We start from the raw sequence: 26512 nt of genomic DNA, 5'->3' as shown, positions 1-26512 counted from the left end.
GATCTCATCTTGCGGCTTTTAAAATGAGCCTTGACTATTGTTGTACTTTGAATGAATAATATGTGCTGTTGGACTGTGGCTCATTTATATAATACAAGAAGCAAATTTTGATTAACTGGGGAACAAACAGAACACTTGGTGACCTCCTGTTCATCAACTTAGTTGTGGATCTGCTATTTCCTGGAATCCTCTTCTTCCTCCTCTTCTTCTTCCTTTTCTTCCATCCAAGATGACCTCACTACTTCACAGAACAGATGCTAGCTGTACATTGGTGGCCCAAGATAATTCCTACTCGTCCAGGACTGCACTTTGATTGGCCAGCACTGTGAGCAGTGATGGTCAGTCCAAAACCAGCGGAAAGTGCCTTGGGCTACCAAACGCACGTGTGTATCAGGCAGTCTGAGAAGTGGTGCAGCCATCTTGAATAGTAGAAAAGAAGGACAGGGATTGATGGAACTGCAGCTAAAAGATGTAAAGGTTCTGTTCATTCCCCAGTTAATGTGATTTTTTTTCCGTAAATCAGAGAGTCACTTTAAATACATAGCTCACAAATAAATATCCAAATACCGTTTGTCTCATTATCACATGAACAGCCATATGTCTAAGTAGATATATAAGACTCTTACCAGATCATGCTAGCATTTCAAGTCAGCATATTCTTTCTGCCTTTTTACTAGTTGACTACATTACTAATGTTTATCAAAGGTGAAGACTTATCATTTCCACTAATGTTACCCTACAGCCTAGCGTAATAAAAAACCCAAGGCTCTACTTTCTCCATGAAATGTATGTTCTGCTGCATATTGACCATGTTTAAACAAAAATCCAGCTGGGAATTTCTCAATAAAAACATTTTATATAATCTTATAAAAACAGTAATTCTAGTGGAAAATCTGTTTCCTTAGAATAAAACATTATCATCCAGCGTAATCTCACCATAAAAACAATGGAACCTGGAACCATTATGTGCCCACAATTTATTATTTATTTTCATTTACTACATATTATTTTTTTCCATGATGAATATATGTGTGTATATATATATATATATATATATATATATATTTATGCATCTCACTATTTGCCATCCAGTATTAAGGGTTGTCCTCTGCGAACAATCCTTTTTTGATTATAGGTTCCCCAGCGATAAGCTCCCCTGCTAGGACCTCCAGTGATTGCTGTAATCCAGGAGGCAACTCTGCTGTATGTGTTCATTGTCCTGCGGTTACACTACAGGGGAAAAATAGGCATTATACAGTTCTTTTCAAAATCAAGTCGCTCTTCTCTTTGACTAATAGATGAATGTCTTCAGTGGCAAACTTCTGTCAGCTGTGAATGTCCTAATAGGGTATCTGAAATTCGATTTACTAAACCGAACATGGGTTCCAATTATTACGTATACCTTGTTTTTATCCCTATATGGAGGTATTGTTTGTAAACTTTGTGGTACTTTTTGCTGTGCAAAATTTGGCAGTAGGTGCATAGTTTTTATGCCTCATTCTTACCATTCCCCATATTAGCCAAGTGCTAATACTGTGCGTGAAAGTACAAACCTGGGTCAGCAGTGGTCTGCCCTTCCCCTGATGACCAGAGTACCAGCTCTCTGACTGATCAGCTCATTGTTTTAACATTTTATAAGGAAGCCAGGTAAAGTAAAACTTTGGCTTTCAGCCGCCATTGCACTCTCCACAAAAATGTTACTAGGTGATACATGCCAAGTCTTAGAAATCTAAAATTGCCAACCAAGTCTTTCAGGCCACAGCAAGCCGTCGCTATCTCCTCATATTTCCTTTAATTATCAGACTCAAATGAATTGATGTTTTGTCTGATTCTCATGTTACCAGCGTGCTTTGACTTGCTATCACATTTAACAGGCTGCACAGTGCAGTTCACCAGTGTTCCGGCTGAGATCAAACGTACATTACATTACATTATTAGGTCTGATGACTCTTCCCGCTGATCTCATCAACAGCATGATCACATACTACATAGCACCTGCTGAACATAATACACTTTTCCTGTGAACCATTAGCCATGGTAGACCCACATGTTTGAAGAAAATTAATTATTTTCTTCCTTTGTACAGGGAATTCCTTTTCATTGCAGCATTATTTCTGTTTCTTGATGATTTTAGGCTCATTGTTTCAGAGACTTATGTTTTCTCAATATTCTAAATGATTTCTACTCTGAATATTTCAATAAGTATTTGGTTAATGACTATTTTCCCTGACTCCCCCATAAATACGATGGGAGACATCAGAGGACATTTAGCCACCATATGCATTAGCTTGTTGTTCTCTTGGCAAATATCTAAATACCCAGAATGGGCCTCAATTCTTATGGCCTCAACTCTGAAAAAAGTTTTCCTAGGTGTCCCCTTTTTTGCATTTTGTAGCTTTGAGTATTACAGTTGTTGATGGGACTGTTATCTATGAGCCATAGGACAAAATGGGCTCCATTAATGTATTGACTGGTTCACTCTCCTTTCAACTGCAAAATGTACAACTATTTATTCCTACAATTTCATGCTGATCTTTGAAATCCTACTTGAAACTGAAGGTCCTTTTACACAGACCAATAATGAATCAGGCCCACTACTGGGAATAAACATTTGTATGAATACTTATTCCTGATAATTGGCCCGTGTAAAAGATGCTGGCTATCACCCTATGAACGAGCAAACGCTCATCTCGTTCATTGGGTGAGTATGTCACCAAAAATCAGGATTTCTGTTCAGCAGATTGAGCAATCTAAAGAGGGGCTTTAGGGGGACAAGCATCTCTGTGTCCCCTCACAGCAGAGGTGATTGCTGCCTTCATCTCTACTGACAATCAGACAATTATCGGTAACATCTGGTTGGTTCCCGATAATTACCTAACAACTACATAACAAACCACTCCATGTAAAAAGACCTTAAAGGAAATGTGTCACCACACAAAAAAACTGATAGTAACACATCTTTTTTTTAATCTGTTTTTATTTTCTGATTGAAGATTTTTATTTTATTTTATTTCCTGAACATTATTATGGGGGCGGCCATCTTCCCTGAATTGTTCTTAACAGCATTTACATAGCATTAAAAAATTGCTTTACGGCAGCCTCATGAGCCATAGACACAATGGACAGGAGTAGACCTCATTGACTTCTATGGCAGAATTTTCTAGGAATGCTCTGTGACCTGTGCAGAGGTCATTGTACAAGGAAACAATAGTTACGCTTTGACAATCAATAATTGTGAATGGAGGATCCTTTCTTAGGCTACTTCACAGGGTCCGCCTGTGAGATCCGTTTCAAGGCTCTCACAAGCGGCCCCAAAACGGATCAGTTCAGCCCCAATGCATTCTGAATGGAAAAGGATCCGTTCAGAATGCATCAGTTTGTCTCCATTGCTCTCCAGTTCCGCTCTGAAGGCAGACACCATAACGCTGCTTGCAGTGTTTTGATGTCTGCCTGGCGATGCGGAGCCATACTGATCCGTCCTGAATTACAATGTAAGTCAATAGGTACAGATCCGTTTTCACTGACACAATATGGTGCAATTGAAAACTGACCCGTCCCCCATTGACTTTCAATGTAAGTCAGGATGGATCCGTTTTGACTTAGACTTTTTTTTTAAAGAATAATGCAAACGGATCCGTTCTGAACAGATACAAGCGTTTGCATTATCGGTGCGGATTCGTCTGTGCAGATACAAGACGGATCCGCACCGAACGCAGGTGTGAAAGTACCCTTATCTGTACACAGTGGTGATATCATTACAGGCAGGATTAGAATGAGTTAACTTCAGTATAGAGATATGTACAAACCAAGAAATGGCGCCAATTATTCGACATAGTAGCCAGTGTGAAAACTGCAGGATTTTTCTTTTTAGTTTAAATATAAAAAATTACATGAAAAATTAAAAACAACATCATCAAACATTATTAAAAAATATGTTAAACATAAAAAAGTGATTTAAATAGCAGGTCACATTCCTTTTAAAGGGACACTGACAGGGCCAATAAGCATATTGAGGTATATATATGGCAGTACAGGTCTTATAATGGGTATTACAATCATCTAAGTATCCCCCCTGTCACATTATACATACAGTAAACTTAAGTTTTATAACCTGCTCCAACGGTCTTCATCTGCCCAAGGGGCGGCGTTTTCACCTCTCTTGCGCCCAGCCAGCCTCCCCCAACTGCCGCTTTGAAGCGCCGCCCAGCTCATGAATATTCAGTTTGCTGGGCGGCTTCTGCGGTCCCCCGCTCTGAAGCGCTGCGCTTAACAGTGCCCGGCGCATGCGCCGATCTTGTGAAGTCCGGTACAGTAAGCGCCGCCCAGCTCATCAATATTCACTTCGCTGGGCGGCGCTTACTGTCCCCGACTTCACAAGATCCGGCGCATGCGCAGGGCACTGTTAAGCGCAGCGCTTCAGAGCGGGGACCGCAGAAGCCGCCCAGCTCATGAATATTCAGTTTGCTGGGCGGCGCTTCAAAGCGGCAGTTGGGGGAGGCTGGCTGGGCGCAAGAGAGGTGAAACGCCGCCCCTTGGGCAGATTGAAGACCGTTGGAGCAGGTTATAAAACTTAAGTTTACTGTATGTATAAGGTGGACAGGGGGAATACTTAGATGATTGTAATACCCATTATAAGACCTGTACTGCCATATATATACCTCAATATGCTTATTGGCCCTGTCAGTGTCCCTTTAAGCTTCACCATGTATGTAACTTGCCATGAATGCTAAGCAACCACCACAGGGTTTTTAAATGAGCACTACGTAACCTAAATCAAGATAAAAAAGGGTAAATAGTTGTGAAAATAGATTTATCCGGATAGTTTACAAATGCAGAGACATAATCAATCAGTAGTGTAACTCCAAACAGAAGATTTCCAACAATTATAAATTTTTTAAGAAGTGGCATACATGCAGTATTTTCCAAGTACACAAGTAATCCTGGAAGTTACACGACTTCCTCAGTTCCAGTGGAGTTTACCTTCAATTGGAAAATCAGACTTTGGAAGGAATTTATCAAGCCCTACACTCCAGAATTTTGGCTTTTACAAAATCACAAAACATGGCTTAGTGACTTTTTGGATTACCTGCACAGAGATGCCGTGGCAAGAGCATGAATAAGCCATTAATGCAAATACCAATATGTGTAATTACAGCATTTCTGTAAAACAGGATAAACTAAAATTCTCCAAAAGACTAATACCAAGTTACCAATACATCTATTGGTGCTAGCGATGGTGCAATGTTATTAAGTTTTAAGGTGGCAATTTTTCCTATGATTATACCGGATTATACATGGATTATACATATTGGATTATTTACTATAGTGTCATATTAATATACTACTCAAATTTATGGCCACATATTATAACTATAGGTTCCCTGAGCCTGCTGACAAATCTTAAAGAATAATAGGGCTGTTCTTGTAAAATAGTAATAAAAGTAATACAGGGGACTCATAAATAGAGCCCAGTTTTCCTTAACCTCATCCCACCGTATGATGGCAGCCTCTATACAAGCATGTGTAGATAGACAAAAAACCCCGGAGGCAGGAGCAGGTCTTGATGAATTTGCACCAGTAATAATTCAAGAAATGTTAGGTTCTGTTCGCAAAACTGCAATCACTGCCGAATAGGACCTTGGAATTTTCATAATTTTTTAATTAAATTACATTTTTAACAAAGATCATAACAATTCATTTTTACAGATATGCAATCACTGGGGATATATTTACAACATGCCAGACCACCCATTCTTACACAATGTTACTGTCAGCTTCTATTTGTAATTTCGTAAGCTTAACATGTATAGTAAAATGATGCATTGTCTTGTGTTTGTGTTACCCGATTTTGTGGATGTGCTGTAGGCCATCTGACTATTGTTTCTTACTGAATGGGGAGCGTTAATTGCTGTTCCACATTTTGTTGTGGCAAGCTAGTGGCTTTTATGTGACTTTATAGGTGTGCAGTAGGCTAGGTCTTGTCTTTGATACCCTTTATGTGAATGACAAATCGTAATGACACATGTCAGGAGAGACTTTGTAGTCTTGTGCTTATCTTGGTTATCCTCCAAAATCTACCCTCAACACCCAGATACATGCAGAGAGTTCATCACCGTTTAAAAAAGAATAGACACTGCAACATAGGATCCTCTTGCCTATGGATTTGTTCTAACTGACGTAGACTTTGAAAATACATACATTTAAAGGGATGATTCCATCAGAAAGGGGTAGTTTTTTTAAACTCAACACAAAGAAAACATTTTTTAGAATTTTTTTTTTTTTCATTTCGGCAGCACTATGCCATTAAAGATTAAATACAACATATTATCTGTAGCAAACCCACAAATGATTAACCTTCCTAAATAAATAGGAAATACAATGTCTGTTTACTTTGGCTGTGAAGGGAATATACTATCTGAAGGGTAATCCTCATGTTAATAATAGGTGTGGAATTGAGAAAACAGTATGACAGCTGTATTGTTCTCCTGATAGGCCTAGATAAAGATGCGCACAAAAGAGGGTAATGTGTGATACTGTAATTGAGTCACTCATCCCTCGTCCCTCTCTGATCATAGTTATGGTCTGACTGAGAAAGTTGAGCTTTCTGTGCTAAAATTGAGTTTGCTGCGATAAAAGTCCAAACAAAGGAGGAAATTAAGAGCCAGAAAAGGAAATAGAATACATGGAGTGACTTAAAAAATTATATCCAAAAAATAATCCACCCATTTTTCTAGGGCTAGTTTCACGGGTCTCACAACGCTAGTGTGACACTAGCCTAAAAAATTACATTATATGTGACTATTACATAGAATAGTCCCATACAGGTTGTTAATATGTGATACACATTTGATAAGATAATGCTTTAATAGTCCCACCATGGGGAAATTCATAGTGTTACAGCAGCTCAGAGAGTACAAAAACTCCAAAATAAAGACATTAGATTACAGGAAAAAAATGTAAAAAATAAGGGATATAGATATCACAGCTTATAGAATTCAGTCTCTGGATGGAATGATATCCACAGGAACCCATAGGCGATGAGTGCAGTCTATCTCCGCTTGGGTCAGTGTTGATGGAAGTGTCCCTTTAATTTGGTCTATGGTCTATTTTGCTATTTTTAGCTGTAGATTGCTTTGTGTTACATGAATGCAGGCCCTTCCTATTTTGGTCAGTCAATAATTCTCAATGTCCCTGGCATATGAAAAATGAATTCATGCTGACCTACTAGACAGGTGGTGAATACTTTGTGATGTAATGAATTCGATAACTGCACAGTATAATACATTATATTTAGCTTTATTTAGGGCTTATGTGTATATGTAAGAAAGCAGAGTGTTAAAGTAGTTAATTTTTTTTTCTCAGGTATTGGAACTCCTCATTACGTACTTGGGAGCTCAACCAAAGTCATGGGCTCCAGCACTACCTCTCCTTTCCAGCATGCCCATAAAGGTAAGATAGGAAAGTGACCAGGGCCATGGTGTTTACTCATCGTCCCTTTGATATACCTTCTATGGGAATGTATTACAGGTCTATCTGCTTTAGTATAACAAAGTCCTTACATTATCTGGTCAGTTGTGTATCATACTGTTCTATTAATGCTCACTGATATAGCTCATAGGGGGAATGTACTTTTACAGCTAATGGATCAGGGTCATCTCATACAGCCATTTTGTTAGCAGTAGGGTAGTGGACTTGTTCTATTGATCATCGTGGTTTAACAGGGAATAAAGATGCACCTACTGTACCATGTGAAATAAAAATGATTTCTAATTTTTTTAGTGGACGTGCAAGGGCAGGGACAATTTGGCAACTGCTCTTATTATCGCAATGTCGACAATATTCATCATGGCCATTGCTATTGTCCTCATCATCATGTTCTACATGGTCAAGACCAAGCCTTCCGTTCGAGGTAATGGCAATAGGTGAAGAAAAGAACAAGATATTATGTTGGAGATATTGTTGTGTCACTTGAGTATTGATAAAAATCCTAAAGCTGGCGGCATTGTGGCTTCTGTTTGTAAGTCAAACAATGGACACCAGTGACGCTCAGCTGACCGCACTGGCTTGTAATGTGGTCTGTCAGGTTCCACAGAGGTGTCCACCACTTTGCAGTGAAAATTACAGAATGTGCGATGGAGGAGATCCGATGCAGATGTGAACAGAGCCTAATAGATACAAATATAGAGTATTCTTTGGTGGTTGTTTGTATTTTGTTTATATCTTTACCTAAAAATGTGCACATATTGGAAGTGATTAATATAAAAAGGGAATAAGGAGCCTGGTCTCTGGAGGAACATAATATGTTTTAAGATACAAACCAAACAGTAATAATTTGGAGGCTTTCAGTACTATACTATTCTATAATCTTTCATGTTCTGGACAGCAAATACTCAGCTCTTTTTAATGATCACTTTGTCTGTTCATTAGCATGCTGTACAATAAATTCAAAGAACGTAGAAGCTCAAGCCATTCCACAAGAAGAAAAAAAAGAAGCGCCGCGTAAGTATTTGTATATGCATGACAGTAAAACATCATTTTATATCTTTCACAGACCTATAATATGGTATATATTTTAAGGTTCCCCTGTAGTGGTGGCAGAAGGCAGGGTTGTATGATCTGTGCAGGGAATGTTTGCAGCCCTGCATCAGAATAATGGAACTTTGAAAGGTTTACATAAATATATATAAAAAAATGAATCAACATCATGTTTTGGACCAAATGGATTTCGAGGTTGGGCATCCACCTTAACGGCTATGTCTACCTTTGCAATCATGCATCTATAAAGAGAAATTAAGCAACTTTATTAAAAATGTATTATAATTAAAAATGTCCTATGTTGTTTCTAAAGCATCTATACAGACCTATACGTCTCCATGGTCACAGACACCAAACAAGCCCTGTACAGTCGGGTCTTTCAGTCATACTCAATTCTATTTGTCCTCTACTTCTTGCTAACCTACTAAATGTTAGCATAAAGTAGGGGACAAATGGAGGGAACTCTGACTACAGGATTGAACTATAGGTGTGTTTGTTGTCTGTTACCATGGAGACATATTGTCTGCACAGGAGCTGGCAAAACAAAATGCTAGTGTTTTTTTATTTTTATTAACACTTATTACAAAAGTGAGTCATTTTTAATTTTGAATGAAAAATTGGAACAATAAAAAAAATTGGTGAACATATGCTTTAAGGGGAAAAAAAGACTCCTTTGAAAAGAAGCATTTTCACTTGTATTGTCCATTAGGGTAAGTAGCCAGTTGAAACAATAAGAAACTTTAGTGATTTAGGCTAGTTTCACACTAGCAGTAAATTCTTCTGGCAGGCTGTTCCGACATAGATGACTACTACCTGACCAAGCCGGAAACCATTGACTATAATGGGACTCGGCGGTTATCAGGCCTGTTTCCGGAGCATTCGTGCCGGGATTAGGGTGGACAAAAAACACTGCTTGCAATAGCATTTGTCCAGACAAATCCCAGCACTAATGCTGGAAACAGGCCGGATCCCCATTGAGTCCCATTACAGTCAATGGGGCCGGCCTGTGCTCCAGCCTTAACCAGCTATGCCGAATACAATGCCTTCCTACAGGCTGTTTCTTTGCCGGAAGAATGTGTCACTAGTGTGAACTAGCCTTAATCAGAAAGGCCATACACACAGCTGGATGTCACCCATTGACTTTAATGGAAAGTGCCTGCACCTGTGCACTTCTCTGCCAACACCAGGGATTTGGCACAGCACTCCCACACTTGTTAGGCCTGTCAAGGTAATGTGGGGGTAATGTGAGTGCAAAGTAAATTTTCAGTAACAGCTGTGATGTGCGAACGGAGCTATAGACATAGAATTTACAATCTATATGGTTTATTTTGGGTTTTCCAATTTGTCCGTAACAATTCTGACTGTCCGTGAAATTTGGTTACATTTTCTATTGTGGGAAAACTCCTGTGAGCTTATTGATTGAGTAACCTCAGTACCTGCCATGGAAACTGTATAGCAAGCATATAATACTGCCAGTACTTATAGCCAAGTGTCTAATATGATCCATGCGTTACTGAGATATGTGCTCATATAATAACTACATTTGTAAGAAAACAGCTGTAATCTTTTTGAGTCTCAACAACGAATAATATTTTACAGCTGAAAATGTCGTCATCTATGCTGAAAAAGATGAGTTTGAAAAACTCTCAGAAACACAGACAAAAACTGAAAAAAAGTGAGTACATGGACAAGTCAGTAATATACAGTATGTCAATAAAAGTGATGATGGTATGCCTGGTATACTGCCCTCTGCCCCTGCCAATCTTTAAAATATCTATCTATATATCTATCTATCTATTTCATATATATCTATCTATCTATCTCATATCTATCTATCTATCTATCTATCTATTATCTATCTATCTATCTATCTCATATCTATCTATCTATCTATCTATCTATTATCTATTATCTATCTATCTCATATCTATCTATCTATCTATCTATCTATCTATCTATCTATCTATTATCTATCTATCTCATATCTATCTATCTATCTATCTATCTATCTATATATCCCATATCTATCTATCTATCTATCTATCTATCTATCTCATATCTATCTATCTATCTATCTATCTATCTATCTATCTATCTATCTATTATCTATCTATCTATCTCATATCTATCTATCTATCTATCTATATATCCCATATCTATCTATCTATCTATCTATCTATCTATCTATCTATCTATCTCTATTTATCTATCTATAATAAATCAGAGAATGGTAGCACAAGAACAAAAAGTATATGGAAAAAAGAGAGGTGCAAGCCCCTAGGTCTGACAACAGCCCATCAATGCAAACAATTAGAAATCAGGCAGCACTCTCACATGAAAAAAGGTGTTTATTCACCCATGCTGGAAGCGAGCCTTTCTAAAGGCTCCAGTATAGAGCTGAAACGTTGCGCTTCCAGCATGGGTGAATAAACACCTCCATTTTTTCACGTGAGAGTGCTGCCTATTTGCTATCTATCTATCTATCTATCTATCTATCTATCTATCTATCTATCTATCCTATTATCTATCTATCTATCTATCCTATTATCTATCTATCTATCACTATTTCATATCTATCTATCTATCTATCTATCCTATTATCTATCTATCTATCTGTCTATCTATCTATCTATCTATCTATCTATCTATCTATCCTATTATCTATCTATCTATCTATCTATCTATCTCTATTATCTATCTATCTATATATCTCTATTTCATATCTGTCTATCTATCTATCTACTATCTATCTATCTATCTATCTATCTATCTATCTATCTCTATTTCATATCTATCTATTGATCTATCTATCTATCTATCTATCAATCAATCACTATTTCATATCTATCTATTATATTATCTATCTATCTATCTATCTATCTATCTATCTATCTATATATCTCTATTTCATATCTGTCTATCTATCTAGGTGCAAAGGTTAGTCTTGTTTTTTCACCCATACATTCGGATACAATGTGTCGGCCGACCATCTTCTCGAATATCTGTTGCCTCTTTTCTAACTCTCATTTCCACATCTGGGACAATGGGTGACATTGGGAAGTAATAGTGGTATGCAATGTAAAAGTAAATCTCTTTTTCATCTTTGATCAGTGAAAATGATGCCTCCTCTGAGAATGAACATCTTCTGAGTCGGAGCATGGATAGTGATGAGGAAGCAGCTCTTGACAAACAAGGGACACCCGAACTCTGTCTCCTGTCCTTAGTTCACTTGGCAAAAGATAAATCAGCTGCAAATAATAAACTGACTGGGGTAAGGATCTCTGCACATATGAAAAAGATCAGCATATGTTATTCTCTGGAGTTTATCTACAGTAGTCACTGCTTCAGACTAGTACTGCCAAGATCCATACCATTTAGGGCAACGGCCTTTCAAGAGCGGCAGGCGGGCAGTTGCCCTGAAGATCAGTCTTGCTTTTAAAGATATGGGAATGCAGCAGTTTATTGTTGTGTATCATGGGGAACCCGTCACTGGGGACATGCAGTGCAATCTGCAGGCAGCTTGTTACATAGCAGGAGGGGCTGAGCAGACTGAATTTTTTTTTTTTCAAGGGTTGTCCAACCTAGGAGCTGACTGACTCAATCCCCGCTGTCTGTGCCCAATAAAAGAAACGCAACAGTTCTTAACATTAGAAAATCGAATAGTCAGTGTTGAGTGAATTCCTTGCCAGTTATACTACAACATTTAAAGGGGTTGTCTGACTTCAGTATATGACATTTATCATGTAGAGAAAGTTAATACAAGACTTACTAATGTATTGTGATTGTCCATATTGCCTCCTTTGCTGGCTGGATTCATTTTTCCATCACATTATACACTGCTCGTTTCCATGGCTACAAAAAAAAAGCATCGGCCTCTCTGGTGGCTGGGACTGTGGGAGTACGCATAGGGTGGTGCTTTTTCCTTTAGTGTGCAAGCATGGTCACTGCTGCTGGATTGCAGGGTGACCCTAACCATTGAAACGAGCAGTGTATAACGTGATGGAAAAGTTATACACTGCTCTTATCGACCACCCTGTAATCCAGCAGTGTTGGTCGTGCTTGCACACTATAGGAATAAGCTCCAGCCTCTCTGGTGGACGGGACCATGGGAGTATGCATAGGCACGCATGTACAGAAGCTCCCATACAGGCCACCTCATATCTGATCTGCAGCAGTGGCCAAAACCCCTGGATACAAGCCGTGTAGAATGCAATGGGAAAATGAATCAATCCAGCAAAGGAGGCAATATGGACAATCACAATATATTAGTGAGTGCCTTGTATTAACTTTTGGTGATACTGTGGTATCAATGTATGCAATGCATCCAAAGGCTCATCAACATTGATATTATTTATCTGTACATAGGTGAATAAAGTATAGTATATTACAGTGATAATAATCCGCATAGGGCTGTGGACTCTTGTAGTATTATAGGGCAGTGCTGTCATCTCCGCATTTCATCCATGAGCCACCTGCCAGCAGGAAGCAACGAGAAGGCCATGGCGCTACTGTGAGCGCAGCTAATTCTCAAACAGCTAATGGCAGGAGGTCCTAGTTGCCGGACCCCCGCTGATCAGGTATGCTGATGACTTCTCAAAAGGATAGATCATCAGTAAGAATGACCCCTTTAAGTCAGATTCTTTTCATTATTGGCATGCATTTTGGACAGAAGTATCTTAACCACAGTTTAATAGACTATGCCATTTATTATATTTTACGTTTCACAGTTTTTACCAAGACTATCCAGAACAAATTTCTCTTTGTTGGTGCTTTGCAATTGGAAGTTGCCCAAACCCATAACACTCAGAAAACCCTGCGTACATGCCTGCCTTGTTTTCCTAAGCAAAGTAAATTCTTATTATAACAATCACCTATTTGTACTGCGCTTCTGAAATGATTTAGCTACCAGATATTACAAGAAAAAGAAGACAGTGTTCAAGGGCTAGACACGGGCCTTAGAGTTCTTCTTTTTTTTTTTTTTCAAATGTGATCTATTTCTTAACTGTAGAGAGAACAATATATTTCTGTGGAGATGGTGCTCCTTCAAAACCTTTAAAGACTGAGCCGTAAGTGGTTGTCTCAACATGTCTAGCACCAATGGAATTTGTAGACAGCTGAATAGTTTACTGTAGCGTCTACCGCAGGGGAAATGTAGTATTACATGGTGATGTCTACACCTCCTTGCTAGTCTTCCTAAATCTCCTGCGACACCCCCACGCCCACCCCCCAGACAAACATATGCTCTGTTTACATGGATTTCCTATGGCATATCTGTCAGTATAATACGTGGTTTGAGGGCAGTGTTACAGGCAACATGGGAAATGACTATATTATATAGAATGCCTATCTTTTTTTGGCAAGGTATAAAATAGGGTGAGGGTTAGGCTTAGGGTTAACTTTAATTCTATATAATAACAAGATACTCTGCACAGTTTGGTCATTTCTCACTTGCCTGCCACAAATTTAGTAATCTACAGAATACCTCGGAAATGTGTACAGATTTATTTATTTGATACATTACGTTCCAGTTTCGGGCATTCTATTTAACACCTTCATTTCAAATATTGTCTGTATTAGCGGCATATTCTGAGGTCAGGCCAATGGTATTAGACCAAATGGCAGAAGAAAATAGCACCTTACTAAGAAAACTTGCTTCTACTTACCTTCTTCCGTCCTCCCGCACCAGGTTTGATGGCCATTATGTCATTTTACAAGCGGTCTTTTTTCAGCTTTTTTTTTATTTTTTAGAACCAGGGTCGTTCCACTTTGACTCCTAGCTACGTACCTGTCCTACTGTGCAGACAGGAGTCTCTGACAGGCTGCTTTGTACACAGTCTGCACCATATTTACACCCCCCATTATAGCAGACACGTGTTATGAGAACTGCTCCATGCCTCTGCAGGTCCTGATGACCACTATGCCACAACTTTTTGTCAAATCCCAACTACCCTCGACTGCATAATACTCAGATCAACATAGAAATATGGTCCCTAGGATACAGTGTGCGTAACACAGTCCGATTCAAGTCCACATTGGAAAGGGGTACTGTCTTCAAGTTATCTTCTAATAACAAGTGTACCTTTCACACACTTAATTATTTGCTTTCAGAACACAGTGCAACACTTCAACCTTCAGTTCATACAAATGAGAAGAGTTGACTCACTAATATGTAAAAGCTAAAGACATATTTGGACTGAAATGTTTTTTTAGAGTTCATTTGTTTCCTAAATGAAAAATTATGCAAATGTCTAAATAGTATTCAGTAAAAATCTCTTACCACTTTCCTACTGCAGAGAGTGTGTAAATTTTTCACCCAGCAGCTTTTCCTGCAGAATTTGATATGAATCTGTCAGAGCACTGTTCCTGTTTCTAACTGCTCTCTCCGCTATACTGCGTAACTGCTCCATTCTCTCGGAGATACAGTAGCATTAGGGACAGGGAAAAGATTGCACACAGCAGATGTGTATGGAGAAGGGAAATAATTTAGGCAGGACAGCTAGACTGTAGATAGGGAGGAAATCACACACAAGGCAGCTTGTAGGGAGAAGACAGCAGAATTCTGGGCACACAAAGTCTAAAACTAGGAGCAGGTTGAAAACTGAATTATCAGGGTGTCTGAAAATAAATGAAGGGATGAAAATTGTACACTGGAACTGCAACTTCTTACTTGTGGTCACCACTAACATATTTAAAAATCATTTTTTCCACGTTAAAGGTGTCCATAGCCTTCAAACTTGTATTTCAGTAAGGCACTTGGCTTGTTCCTGTCCCTCTTAGCCCATTATTCAATTCACTCCGCTAGAATGAGATGGACTGGCCTCCCTGTTTGCATCAGGACAGTCAGTCTCTTGCCCTCGGCTGGGTTCTCCAACTCTAGAATAGTGGGCACATAGTCCCCACCAACCCTACAATGGCTCCCAAAGTCTCCGGGGCTGTACAGAGGCCATACTCAATGGCACTACTCAGGCTACCACAATATCATGGTCTCTGCCTTTAGCCCACTGGCTTACCTAACATCTGCCATACTATGGCCTTTTCACTCTGCTCCATTCAGGCTCTTAAGTTCTGCATCCAGCCTAACTCACTGTGGCTGTACCTAGGCCAGCATGCTCTGCACACCCACAGCAGGTCCCCCAGGCACCATGCGTGGTCAATGCTGAACTCCCTCCTCTGGTGCCAAATACTCCCCTTTAAGACTTTTACTGTTCCCTTCTCTCAATGTCAGGGTGCAGCAATTATGCCACAATGTTTGCGAGCTCTGTGTGGGCCCATGCTGATGATCGGCACATCCTCCTCCTCCAGGGTCAGCACAACATCACACTAGCCATTATCTATACAAGAAAAGACAGCATACAGTACAACTTGGCACTTATACGGGGGCAGCGAATACAAGTGAAGAAAAGCTTTTCACTTCTGGAAACAGAAAACTGTTAGAAAATGTTGAAAAATGTTGTTCTTTAAAAAGAACCTGTGACCATTTTGAAAAATTTAAAACATGAAAAACATACCTGAATTCTTGTTCATATCCATAAATCCTCTGGTACTGGTTTGATGTTTATACCACCAGTATTTTTTTCTGGCGCCCCAACAAGTAAGTTGCCATTGGTTTGACAAGGGCACATACCTTGAGTTCTTTCCTGAGTCTTCATCGTTCTTCAGCCACATCACGCTGCTGAAGCTGCCACTGTGACACGCTTCAAGAAGACTCCACCTCTAGAGAAAACTCAAGGTATCCTTCCCCCTAGCAAACCAATGCAAATTTACATATAGGGTGCCAGAAAAAAAAACTATGAGGGGAGAAAAACATCAAACCGGCTCTAGAGGATTCACACATGCATGGTTTTCTTTTTTGAAATTGCATCATGTCCTCTCCTCTTGAAATCAGTTAAATATTTTGAAATTCTGCAGTTGTGTGCCCATTCTGATGATATACAATATTAAAATGAAACATCAGTTAATCTTGTACTAGATCAACTGAATACATTAGAAAGGAATGCCTAAATCTGAATGCTTTTATATGTCCTTTCTGAAAGTTGGTGACCAGAATTACACCATGTATTCCCGAAGAAGTCTTACCATGGACTTTTATAGAGGCAAGACTGTACTTTACGCACGTGAGTCTTATCCTCTGCTTAGTTTGTTGGCTTTGGCTGCCAATGACTGATGTTGCATGCTGCTGGGCAGATTATGAACCACAGTTACACTTATAGACTTTGTCATGAATTTTCTGTGCAGACACGATAAAAAAAAAAAAAAAAAGAATATGTAGCTTTTATCCACCCCAACTAACAATCTGATTATTCACTATATATCCTGCTACAGACCTACAGTTGCAAGAAAAAGTATGTGAACCCTTTGGAATGATATGGATTTCTGCACAAATTGGTCATAAAATGTGATCTGATCTTCATCTAAGTCACAACAATAGACAATCGCAGTCTGCTTAAACTAATAACACACAAATAATTTAAAGTTACCATGTTTTTATTCAACACACCATGTAAACATTCACAGTGCAGGTGGAAAAAGTATGTGAACCCTTGGATTTAATAACTGGTTGAACCTCCTTTGGGAACAATAACTTCAAACAAACGTTTCCTGTAGTTGCAGATCAGACGTGCACAACGGTCAGGAGTAATTCTTGACTTTTCCTCTTTACAGAACTGTTTCAGTTCAGCAATATTCTTGGGATGTCTGGTGTGAATCGCTTTCTTGAGGTTATGCCACAGCATCTCAATCGGGTTGAGGTCAGGACTCTGACTGGGCCACTCCAGAAGGCGTATTTTCTTCTGTTTAAGCCATTCTGTTGTTGATTTACTTCTATGCTTTGGGTTGTTGTCCTGTTGCAACACCCATCTTATGTTGAGCTTCAGCTGGTGAACAGATGGCCTTAAGTTCTCCTGCAAAATGTCTTAAAAAACTTGGGAATTCATTTTTCCTCCAATGATAGCAATCCATCCAGGCAGCAAAGCAGCCCCAAACCATGATGCCCCCACCACCATACTTCACAGTTGGGATGAGGTTTTGATGTTGGTGTGCTGTGCCTCTTTTTCTCCACACATACTGTTGTGTGTTTCTTCCAAACAACTCAACTTTGGTTTCATCTGTCCACAGAATATATTGCCAGTACTGTTGTGGAACATCCAGGTGCTCTTGTGCAAACTGTAAACATGCAGCAATGTTTTTTTTTTGGACAGCAGTGGCTTCCTCTGTGGTATCCTCCCATGAAATCCATTCTTGTTTAGTGTTTTATGTATCGTAGATTCGCTAACAGGGATGTTAGCATATGCCAGAGACTTTTGTAAGTCTTAAGCTGACACTCTAGGATTCTTCTTCACCTCATTGAGCAGTCTGCGTTGTCCTCTTGCAGTCATCTTTACAGGACGGCCACTCCTAGGGAGAGTAGCAGCAGTGCTGAACATTTATAGACAATTTGTCTTACCGTGGACTGATGAACAGCAAGGCTTTTGGAGATACTTTTATAACCCTTTCCAGCTTTATGCAAGTCAACAATTCTTAATCGTAGGTCTTCTGAGAGCTCTTTTGTGCGAGGCATCATTCACATCAAGCAATGCTTCTTGTGAAAAGCAAACCCAGAACTGGTGTGTGGTTTTTTTTATAGGGCAGGGCAGCTGTAACAAACACCTCCAATCTCATCTCATTGATTGGACTCCAGTTGGCTGACACCTCACTCCAATTAGCTCTTGGAGATGTCATTAGTTTAGGGGTTCACATACTTTTTCCACCTGCACTGTGAATGTTTACATGGTGTGTTTAATAAAAACATGGTAACATTTAATTATTTGTGTGTTATTAGTTTAAGCAGACTGTGATTGTCTATTGTTGTGACTAAGATGAAGATCAAATCACATTTTATGACCAATTTGTGCAGAAATCCATATCATTCCAAAGGGTTCACATACTTTTTCTTGAAACTGTATAAAACTAATGTTATAATACTCCATAACATCAACCAGTCTCTTAGAGCCTCTGTTACTGTTTAATAAGTATTGTCAGCCTATGATATATGTTATTGTCTAATGAATATAAAGATGTTTCCTACTGAGCTTTAAGGAATGAAAGGAGTTTTCCAGGACTGACCGGTGGGGGTCCAACACTTGGCACCACCATTGATCAGCTGTTTGATGAGGCTGTGGTGCTCTGGTGAGCGCTGCGGCCTCCTCACTACATACCAAACATAGTGCTGTACATTGTATAGAGGCTGTGCTTGGTATTGTAACCCAGACCCATTCACTTTAGCAATACATAGGCCATGTGATGTCACTGGCCTAGAAAGAGGCTGCAGCGCTCAATGAAGTGCCGTGGCCCTCTTCAACCAGCTGATCAATGGGGGATGCCAGGAGTCTGACCCCCATCGATTAGATATTAATAAACTGTTCTGAGGATAGGCCATCAATATTCTTCTCTCGGAAAACCTTTTAATGAATAATAAAAATAAAATAAAAAGTAGCATAGCAGCAGCGATGTAATTTCCTATATCAGATTGTAGATCAATCAGATTTTTCTGAAAAATAAATGTAGTGTTGACTGCTTCCAAAAGACTGAAATAGAGGATGTAAATCTGAAGGGGTCCCTGCTTTATATGGTCTATAGTCACATGTCTAACTCCTGAGTTGGACATTTTTGTTACACACAGAATATGGATAGCCAAGCAAATCGCTCTCACTAATTGTCCTTTAAAGTATTAGCATGTATTGATCTCATTAACAATATCTATTTCTGAGCAACAGATTATTATCTGTAAATAATATAATAATAATAATTAATCATAATTATTATTATTATTATTATTAATAATAATAATAATTAAATAGTTAAAATCCCTGGACCATTATAATCTACTCATTCCTATGGCAGCTTATTGGTTGATTGTGATATTGTTATACAGTGCAAGCGCTACAGTAACTATCAGATATACATTACTGGTCCTTAAAGGGAGCCTTTCACCAGGAAAGTGCAGTGCAGTCTCCAGGCAGCATGTTATAGAGGAGGAGGAGCTGAACAGATTGGTATATAGTTTTGTGGGGAAAAAACCTCAGCTTAAATACTTGTATTTATTCATTTAAACCTCTGCTCTTTTTATGCATCAGAGTCATGTGGGTGGTGCCACTCTGTGATTGTCAGCCTTCTCTGTATGCTTAGTCATGCAGTGACGCCACCCACATGACTCTGTTGCATAAAAAAGAGCAATTGTTTAAATTAATAAATTACAAGTTTTACTGATTATTTTTCAACAAAACTATATATCAATCTGCTCAGCTTCTCCTGCTCGATTACATGTTGCCTGCAGATTGCACTGCATTTTGTGGCGACAAGTTCTCTTTAAGACCCTAATCACTTTGTGGCAGATTTGTATCTCACCTTTTAGGTACTCTAAAATAAGTTATTCTTGATTCATTCAGAGTGACTAATGCACTGGACCATATAAAAAGAAGCCCCCTATCACAAATCTGGAACCTGAGTCCCACCTGACCCCCAAAAGCAGTGACACAGGAGACTTATCCACTGTAGTCTATTGAAGACAGATGACTCTGACTTCAAAAACAGAGAGCCACCTACATGCTTAATCATCAGAGAGGATGAGTAGTGGAGGCGTATGGTGCTAGAAGCCCCAGGGTAATGTGTTCTTCTAGAATTAAAGCCAAAAATTCATAAAGATTATTACAGGAGTTCTCATTGTGTAAGAATAAAGCAGTCTCCCAATGGTATACAACTCCTGAATTTCTGCATATTCTCAGATTTATCACGCCCGCCGCTGCTGGAAGTGTTTTGAGCAGGTAGCCACTACACGTAGACGCATTACATGGTTTGACATTTTGCATGAACCACTCTGCTGCAGCCTTTCCATTACTGTCAGGAATAAACTGTAAAACATATTTCAGCCATATCTGTTTAATAGAATATGTGTTCATATGGTTAGAATAAATGTTATGATGCATGACGGACTTTACAGTCAAGTGTTCCAAACTTTCCTTTATCCAATGCTCTGCGATGACTAAGTTCATGACAGATCTTTATGGTCTTCAGCTCCAAATCCTGCTTTCCTTCACAATGTCTTATAGAGAGTGAGCACACTTTGATTGCCTGGCGTCACCATGAGGTGTTGGAAAGTAAAGACATATCATGCTTCCCTGATGGGGTTGCCCTGGATTACAAAAACATGGCTACCTTCTTCCAAAAACAGCATCACACCTGTCCACAGGTTGTGTGTCTTGGATCCCCAGCCTCTGGGAAGTCTAGGACAGGCATGTGTAGGCTGTGCGGAGTTGTTAGGAATTTTATAGGATTTTATTTTCATTGTTAATATCATAACATTATGTTGTGTGGTAAGGTTTTATTGAGTTATCAAATGCTTCACTCTAGCACTTTTCACATGTACCTTCATTTCATCATTGTATTGTCTCTTGGTGGTTACTTGCATGCCACGTATCTCTCCATTCCTGCTGTCATCTATATATAGTAGTAGATCGGATTGAAGGAGAGCTTGCTCCAGACTGGATCTTAACACTGCACTTTGTATATCTGTTCAATATACTGTACATTTGGTGAACACATCTTTTTTTTTTTTTTAAGTAGACATTACCCCAATAATCTGATTTACAAAATAATGGTATTGTTCAGGATAACTTATATTGAATGGAACATGTCAAACCCATGTGTACATTTTGTAACATATGTTATACAGTATATGATACCCTTGTAGCAGACATGTGTGAGTTTGCTAATACAGATGAAAGTATACTGTATACTGACAATATACCAGAATGTAGTAGTTACCCTTCCCATGTTTCAACCCCATGATAGGCATTAAATGACAGATCTTTATGGTCTTCAGCTCCAAATCCTGCTTTCCTTCACAATGCCAGCTGTTAATATGTAATGTCACAGGACATCTGTCAATTATCCAATACACAAACAGGGTATTTAGGAATGTATAATTAAAATATGACGCATATTATTATCAAAAATATAAAATTCTAAATAAATAGTATAAATACATTTTAATGATTAGAAAGCTCAAAATACAAGGGGTGGAACGGTCTTACCATGCTTGAGACAATTATGGTTGCAGTTGGTTACTATCTAAACCCAGTATTCCCTATAGATGATCCCTATTGAGCCTTTCTTGTTGTATTGTGATTTATTTAAGTGTGTATTTTATGTGTATTGTTTGGTATGTATGCTAAAGTAACTGGGAATTAATTTCCCTTTGGGACTAATAAAGTAGCATTTTATTGATGAACAGGAATAGGATATTCACGCCAAAAAAGGCGATCCTTTACTGAAACCTTGCCCTAATATTCCCTATTATGCTCCTATCCTCCTTAATATCACCTAGGATCCCTCAGGGTAGATAGAGATTGAAGCACTGAAACTCATAATGGCTCCACTATAGCAGATATATGAGGAGAGCGGTGACATGATCGCCCATTTCCTCCTGGGGTCAGCAGACAAGTACTATGGGTATCGTGTAATGTAGCAGGAATTGTGTGAGCATGCATTTCTGCTTTGGATGCAAGGTCTGAATTGCGAGTTCAGTATATTCCCACTGTGCCATCCTGGGTAATATACAGAAGAGACAAAAAAGGGAGTAATAGGGCAAGGTTTCAGCATAGGACCACCCTTTTTCCGGGCAATGATCCTATCCAAGAATAGCTAAATAAGGATCATCTATAGTGAAAGCTGTATAATTGATGCAAGGACCAATATCCTTCACCTTGTTAGATATAATTAGATGCCCTACCAAGGTGAAATACATGGATGCATTTGACCCTACCAACTTATTCCTCCAAAAGCATGACTTTCAGAATAAAAACTAAGTAACAGTAGCATATCTTACAGTAGCATCAACAAGATAAGGATTGCTTTTGTGAATCATTAATAACAACAACTCTGTTTCCCTCCTTCACAGATTCAAAGTAGAAGGAAAAAGATTCTAGACCTTTATGCAAATGTGTGCAATGTTGCAGAGGGTAAGTACTCAATAACGCTATAGAAGATTATAAAGTTATTTAGCTGGTATTGGCACACAGTGAAGGTGAACCCAGAAGTACTTCGTCCCTTCTGTATTACAGCAAATGAAGGTCTCAAAAGGGAGAATATTCCCATTTGGAGTGTCCTCTATGATCCAGAAAGTAGAGCTAGTCCGTTGGACCTGGTATTGTCCATGTGTTTCAGGGACTCCATCCATTTGAATAGCAGCATTTGATGCTACATGCATAGCAAGACGAAGCTTCCCAGCTGATGGCCAAGGGATGATCTTCGAGAGACAAAAATTTTTTATCAGCAATTCTTTTAATTAACTTGCTTACTATTGTAAAGATATGAGTTGGGGCAACCCTATACGTTTTGAGATGGAATCCACTCATGATTACTACATTTGATCATTGCTGTGTGTGCAGGCTTCCGTTTTTATGAAGACAAATTATCGTCTAGGTTACATTTTATTACAATAATTGTGTTCCGTTCTAGAGACCTCACCTACAAAATTACATCAATGAGGCCAAGTTCACACTTTAGTCAGTTTTGTCTGTTAGTTATTGGGGGCCAAAAACAGAAGTGGGTCAAAAACACAGAATAGGTGCAGTTCTTTCCTTTATACCTGATCTCTGAGTAGTCTTTACTACTGGTTTTGGCTCACAATAACTGATAAAAATAACTGACCAAATAACTAAAGTATGAACTCAGACTAAGATAATATTCCATTTCGACGGGGAAGGCGTTTGATACCTTAAAATATTTATATAGTTCAATTGCCCGCCTTTAAAAAAAATGGCAAACTAAAATGGGAGGTCTCATGAAGATACCCTGTTAGGGTATATGGACAACCTAGAGGGGGTTCCCCAATTGGAACCCCCATCTGCACACCAGAATGGAAACATGCTCTATAGGAACGACTCCCATTCTGGCAGACTGGGGCCATCCTAACTCCAGCTGCAGGGCAAATGACTGTCTGGTCGCAGCTTCTCCTAGGAACATTTAACTGTTTGCAGGAGGTCCCGAGATCAGGACCAGAGGGAATCAGCTGATCATCCAGGAGGCTGCATTCCACAGTCTCTGATGAGACAACCCCTTTAAGAATAAGGGGCAGAATACATAATAAAAAGGAAAGGAGTAACTTTGACAGCTACAATATGCTTGCAAAGTAATAGTACCTTAAGACAGGTTCCCTACTGATGCAGTGGAAACATCTCCAGGAGAGAATACTAGATAAATCCATCAAAGGAAAGATAACAAGATTAGGTCTATAATGCTTAAATGATATCACATTAAATTAATAGATATGTCTTATCCTTCAGGACTGAGCCCTACAGAACTGCCATTTGACTGTCTGGAGAAGACGAGCAGGATGCTAAGTTCTACTTATAATACAGAAAAGGCAATCGTGAAAACGTGGCGCCACCTTGCTGAGAGTTTTGGTTTAAAGAGAGATGAAATCGGAGGAATGACAGATGGACTTCAGCTTTTTGATCGGATCAGTACAGCTGGATATAGCATCCCAGACCTGCTCACTAAGTTGGTACAGATTGAAAGACTAGATGCAGTGGAATCTCTATGCACAGATATTGTGGAATGGGCACAAGCTACTCCTACTATAACACCACCTACAGTGCCTAATAATGAAAGTTTATGAAGAGTTATTGGACGCATGATAGACGCTTATAATGGAACACAGGAGGACAGATCTCTCCTGATGATGAGCCACCAGACATAATGTCTTGGTACTACAGAGGGTCAAGAAAGGGCACTTAAGCCATGATATGTAGCATCAGGAAGCATATATCGCTTTGTAGGAGACAAAGGAACATATAAAACTCTTTGTATTGGAGAGTGAGGACATGTGAGGACAGTGACCACTGAATAACATTATTTAATACTTATGTTCTTTAAATTAAACCTGACTTCAGAAGGACTTCTTCTCTGGGATTTCTAGTTTCTTAAGAACCAAAGACTTACTTTTCTGAAACACATCACCTGCCTTTTATACAGGTTTACTCAGCTGGAACTCAAGCTAAATGTGGTTTATTTCCAAGTAAGGTGATATTTCTGCACACAGGCTATAATCACACATTTCAGAATCTTTCATCAGTTATTTAAAGCTAAAGATTATTTTATTTCTGGCTTAATCCAAAGCATTTTGGAATGGGGCATTACCAATGGGGGCATTACCACAACCAGTGAGTTGGACCTCCAGTGATTTTTGGAATAACCAAATAATGATATATTTAACCAGTGTGGGACCGAGCTGCAGGTTTCCCAAGCAGGGGCCTAGCATATAGTTTTTAATAAAGATGTATTGGTAAGTGATACCAGTTCAATAAAGCAGCTCATTTATATGGGCCAAGGGTCGGCAACCTGCAGGACTCCAGTTGGTCCTCCAAACTACAACTTTCAGCATGCTCACCTTCGCAACTATGCCCTGACCTCCCATAGAAATAAATGGAACATGCTGAAAATTGTAGTTTCAACAGCTGGAGTGCCAAAGGTTGCTGAGTGCTGACCCCAGATATAAGCTATAAAAAATTTATATTCTTAGAAATCCCCTTTAAAGGGGTTGTCAAGCCTTATCTTAAGTGATGGCCTGTCCTCAGAATAGGCCATCACTAGCTGATCGGTGAGGTCCACATCCTGCAACCCCACTGATCAGCTGTTCTGTGTAGCTCCGTCACTAGAAGTCAGCGCCAGAGCTACACAGTACCGCCAACATCGTAGCGTACAGTGCTCCTCACTGCAGCGCTGCTGCCACTGACTTCCTATCGACCCCCACTGATCAGCTGGTGATGGCCTATCCTGAGGGTGGGACATCACTTAAAAAGGCTGGACAAGTCCTTTAAGGATTAGTTTTCTATTGAGGTTGCAGTATTTTTGACAGCATGAATAGTGCTGCCGATGGAACTATTCTTGCCATTAAATATACTTGAAACTAGGAGAGAAAAAGCATAACAAAACTTTTTAATAGAGCCTGAACCAAATGTAACTTACTTTTCTCACAAACAATGACAGCTAGGGAAAGAATGAGTTTAGATAAAAAATTAAGTGTTATTTTATTACACATTTATTGATGCCATTTAAACTGAAATGTATTATGGTTGTGTCCTAATGGTCATACTGCAGGATACTTGTCACTTTGCTCTTGAATGTTGTACTTACCATTACTTTATTACATACCACAAGGTTTTCTGTGTTAGTGCCCTATTGAATGCAGTCATTTTCCATTTTATTTATCATAGATGGGAACACGCTTAAAGGATATGTACACCTTTGGGGGCTTTCTTTTATTATTGCATTATACTTATTTTGAGCTAAAATCATTCTTTCAATTGGTCTTTATTAAAAATATGGAATCCTTTTTTTTGTACATAGCTGAGATGCTGTGGTAGCAGCCTGTGGATTTTCTGTCTTTTCAGTCATTTGGGGAGCTGTGGGGCTCCTTATATCTGATATTATAAACACTCAGTAGTTTAGCAATAAGGGTTAGTAGATGACCACAAAGTGAAAGTGAAAGTACCGTCACAGTTAGAAAAACAGTTAACCCTTTGTGACAGAATGGCTCAATATTTTTAATAAAGGCCAATTGAAAATATGATTTTTGCCAAAAATGAATAAAATACAATTATAAACAAAAATTGCCTCCAAAGGTGTACATAGCCTTTAAGCCTTGGAAAAATGTTGGCATACATACAATTTAATGGTGCAGTCTCATGAAGCTGATTGCCATGTATCCAGCTTCAGAAACCCAGCAACAAGCCGTATATTTCCCATGCAGAAATCACTGTGGAATATAGTATTAGATGTCAGTCATGTCAAATGAATGGCTAACCATGAAATACAGGGATGGGCCACATCCGCAATAGCGCGAGTCTCTCTTTCTTAGTGGCTCTCTGCTATAGTTATGGACAGGAGGTTCTTAAGAGGATGACCTTCAATAATGTCTATATGTCCCATGTCATAAAAA

At 39.0% G+C, this 26512-nt stretch overlaps 1 protein-coding gene across 1 annotated transcript in view; it reads left to right on the top strand.

The window, feature by feature from the left end:
- Nucleotides 1–26154, top strand: part of EDAR (ectodysplasin A receptor) — a 53332-nt gene extending 27178 nt beyond the window's left edge. The window contains 8 exon segments of the mRNA XM_040425073.1: nt 7363–7449; nt 7780–7799; nt 7801–7909; nt 8428–8499; nt 10135–10210; nt 11647–11806; nt 22469–22529; nt 23856–26154. Coding sequence (XP_040281007.1) covers nt 7363–7449; nt 7780–7799; nt 7801–7909; nt 8428–8499; nt 10135–10210; nt 11647–11806; nt 22469–22529; nt 23856–24190 — 920 coding nt within the window. The 3' untranslated portion in view covers nt 24191–26154.
- Nucleotides 26155–26512: the final 358 nt, after the last annotated feature.

Source organism: Bufo bufo, chromosome 3 (genome assembly GCF_905171765.1).
Source record: "Bufo bufo chromosome 3, aBufBuf1.1, whole genome shotgun sequence".
In the NCBI taxonomy this organism is placed as follows: Eukaryota; Metazoa; Chordata; class Amphibia; order Anura; family Bufonidae; genus Bufo; species Bufo bufo.
Note: the sequence above shows the minus strand (reverse complement) of the source record. Positions and strands in the feature narration are given on the sequence as shown.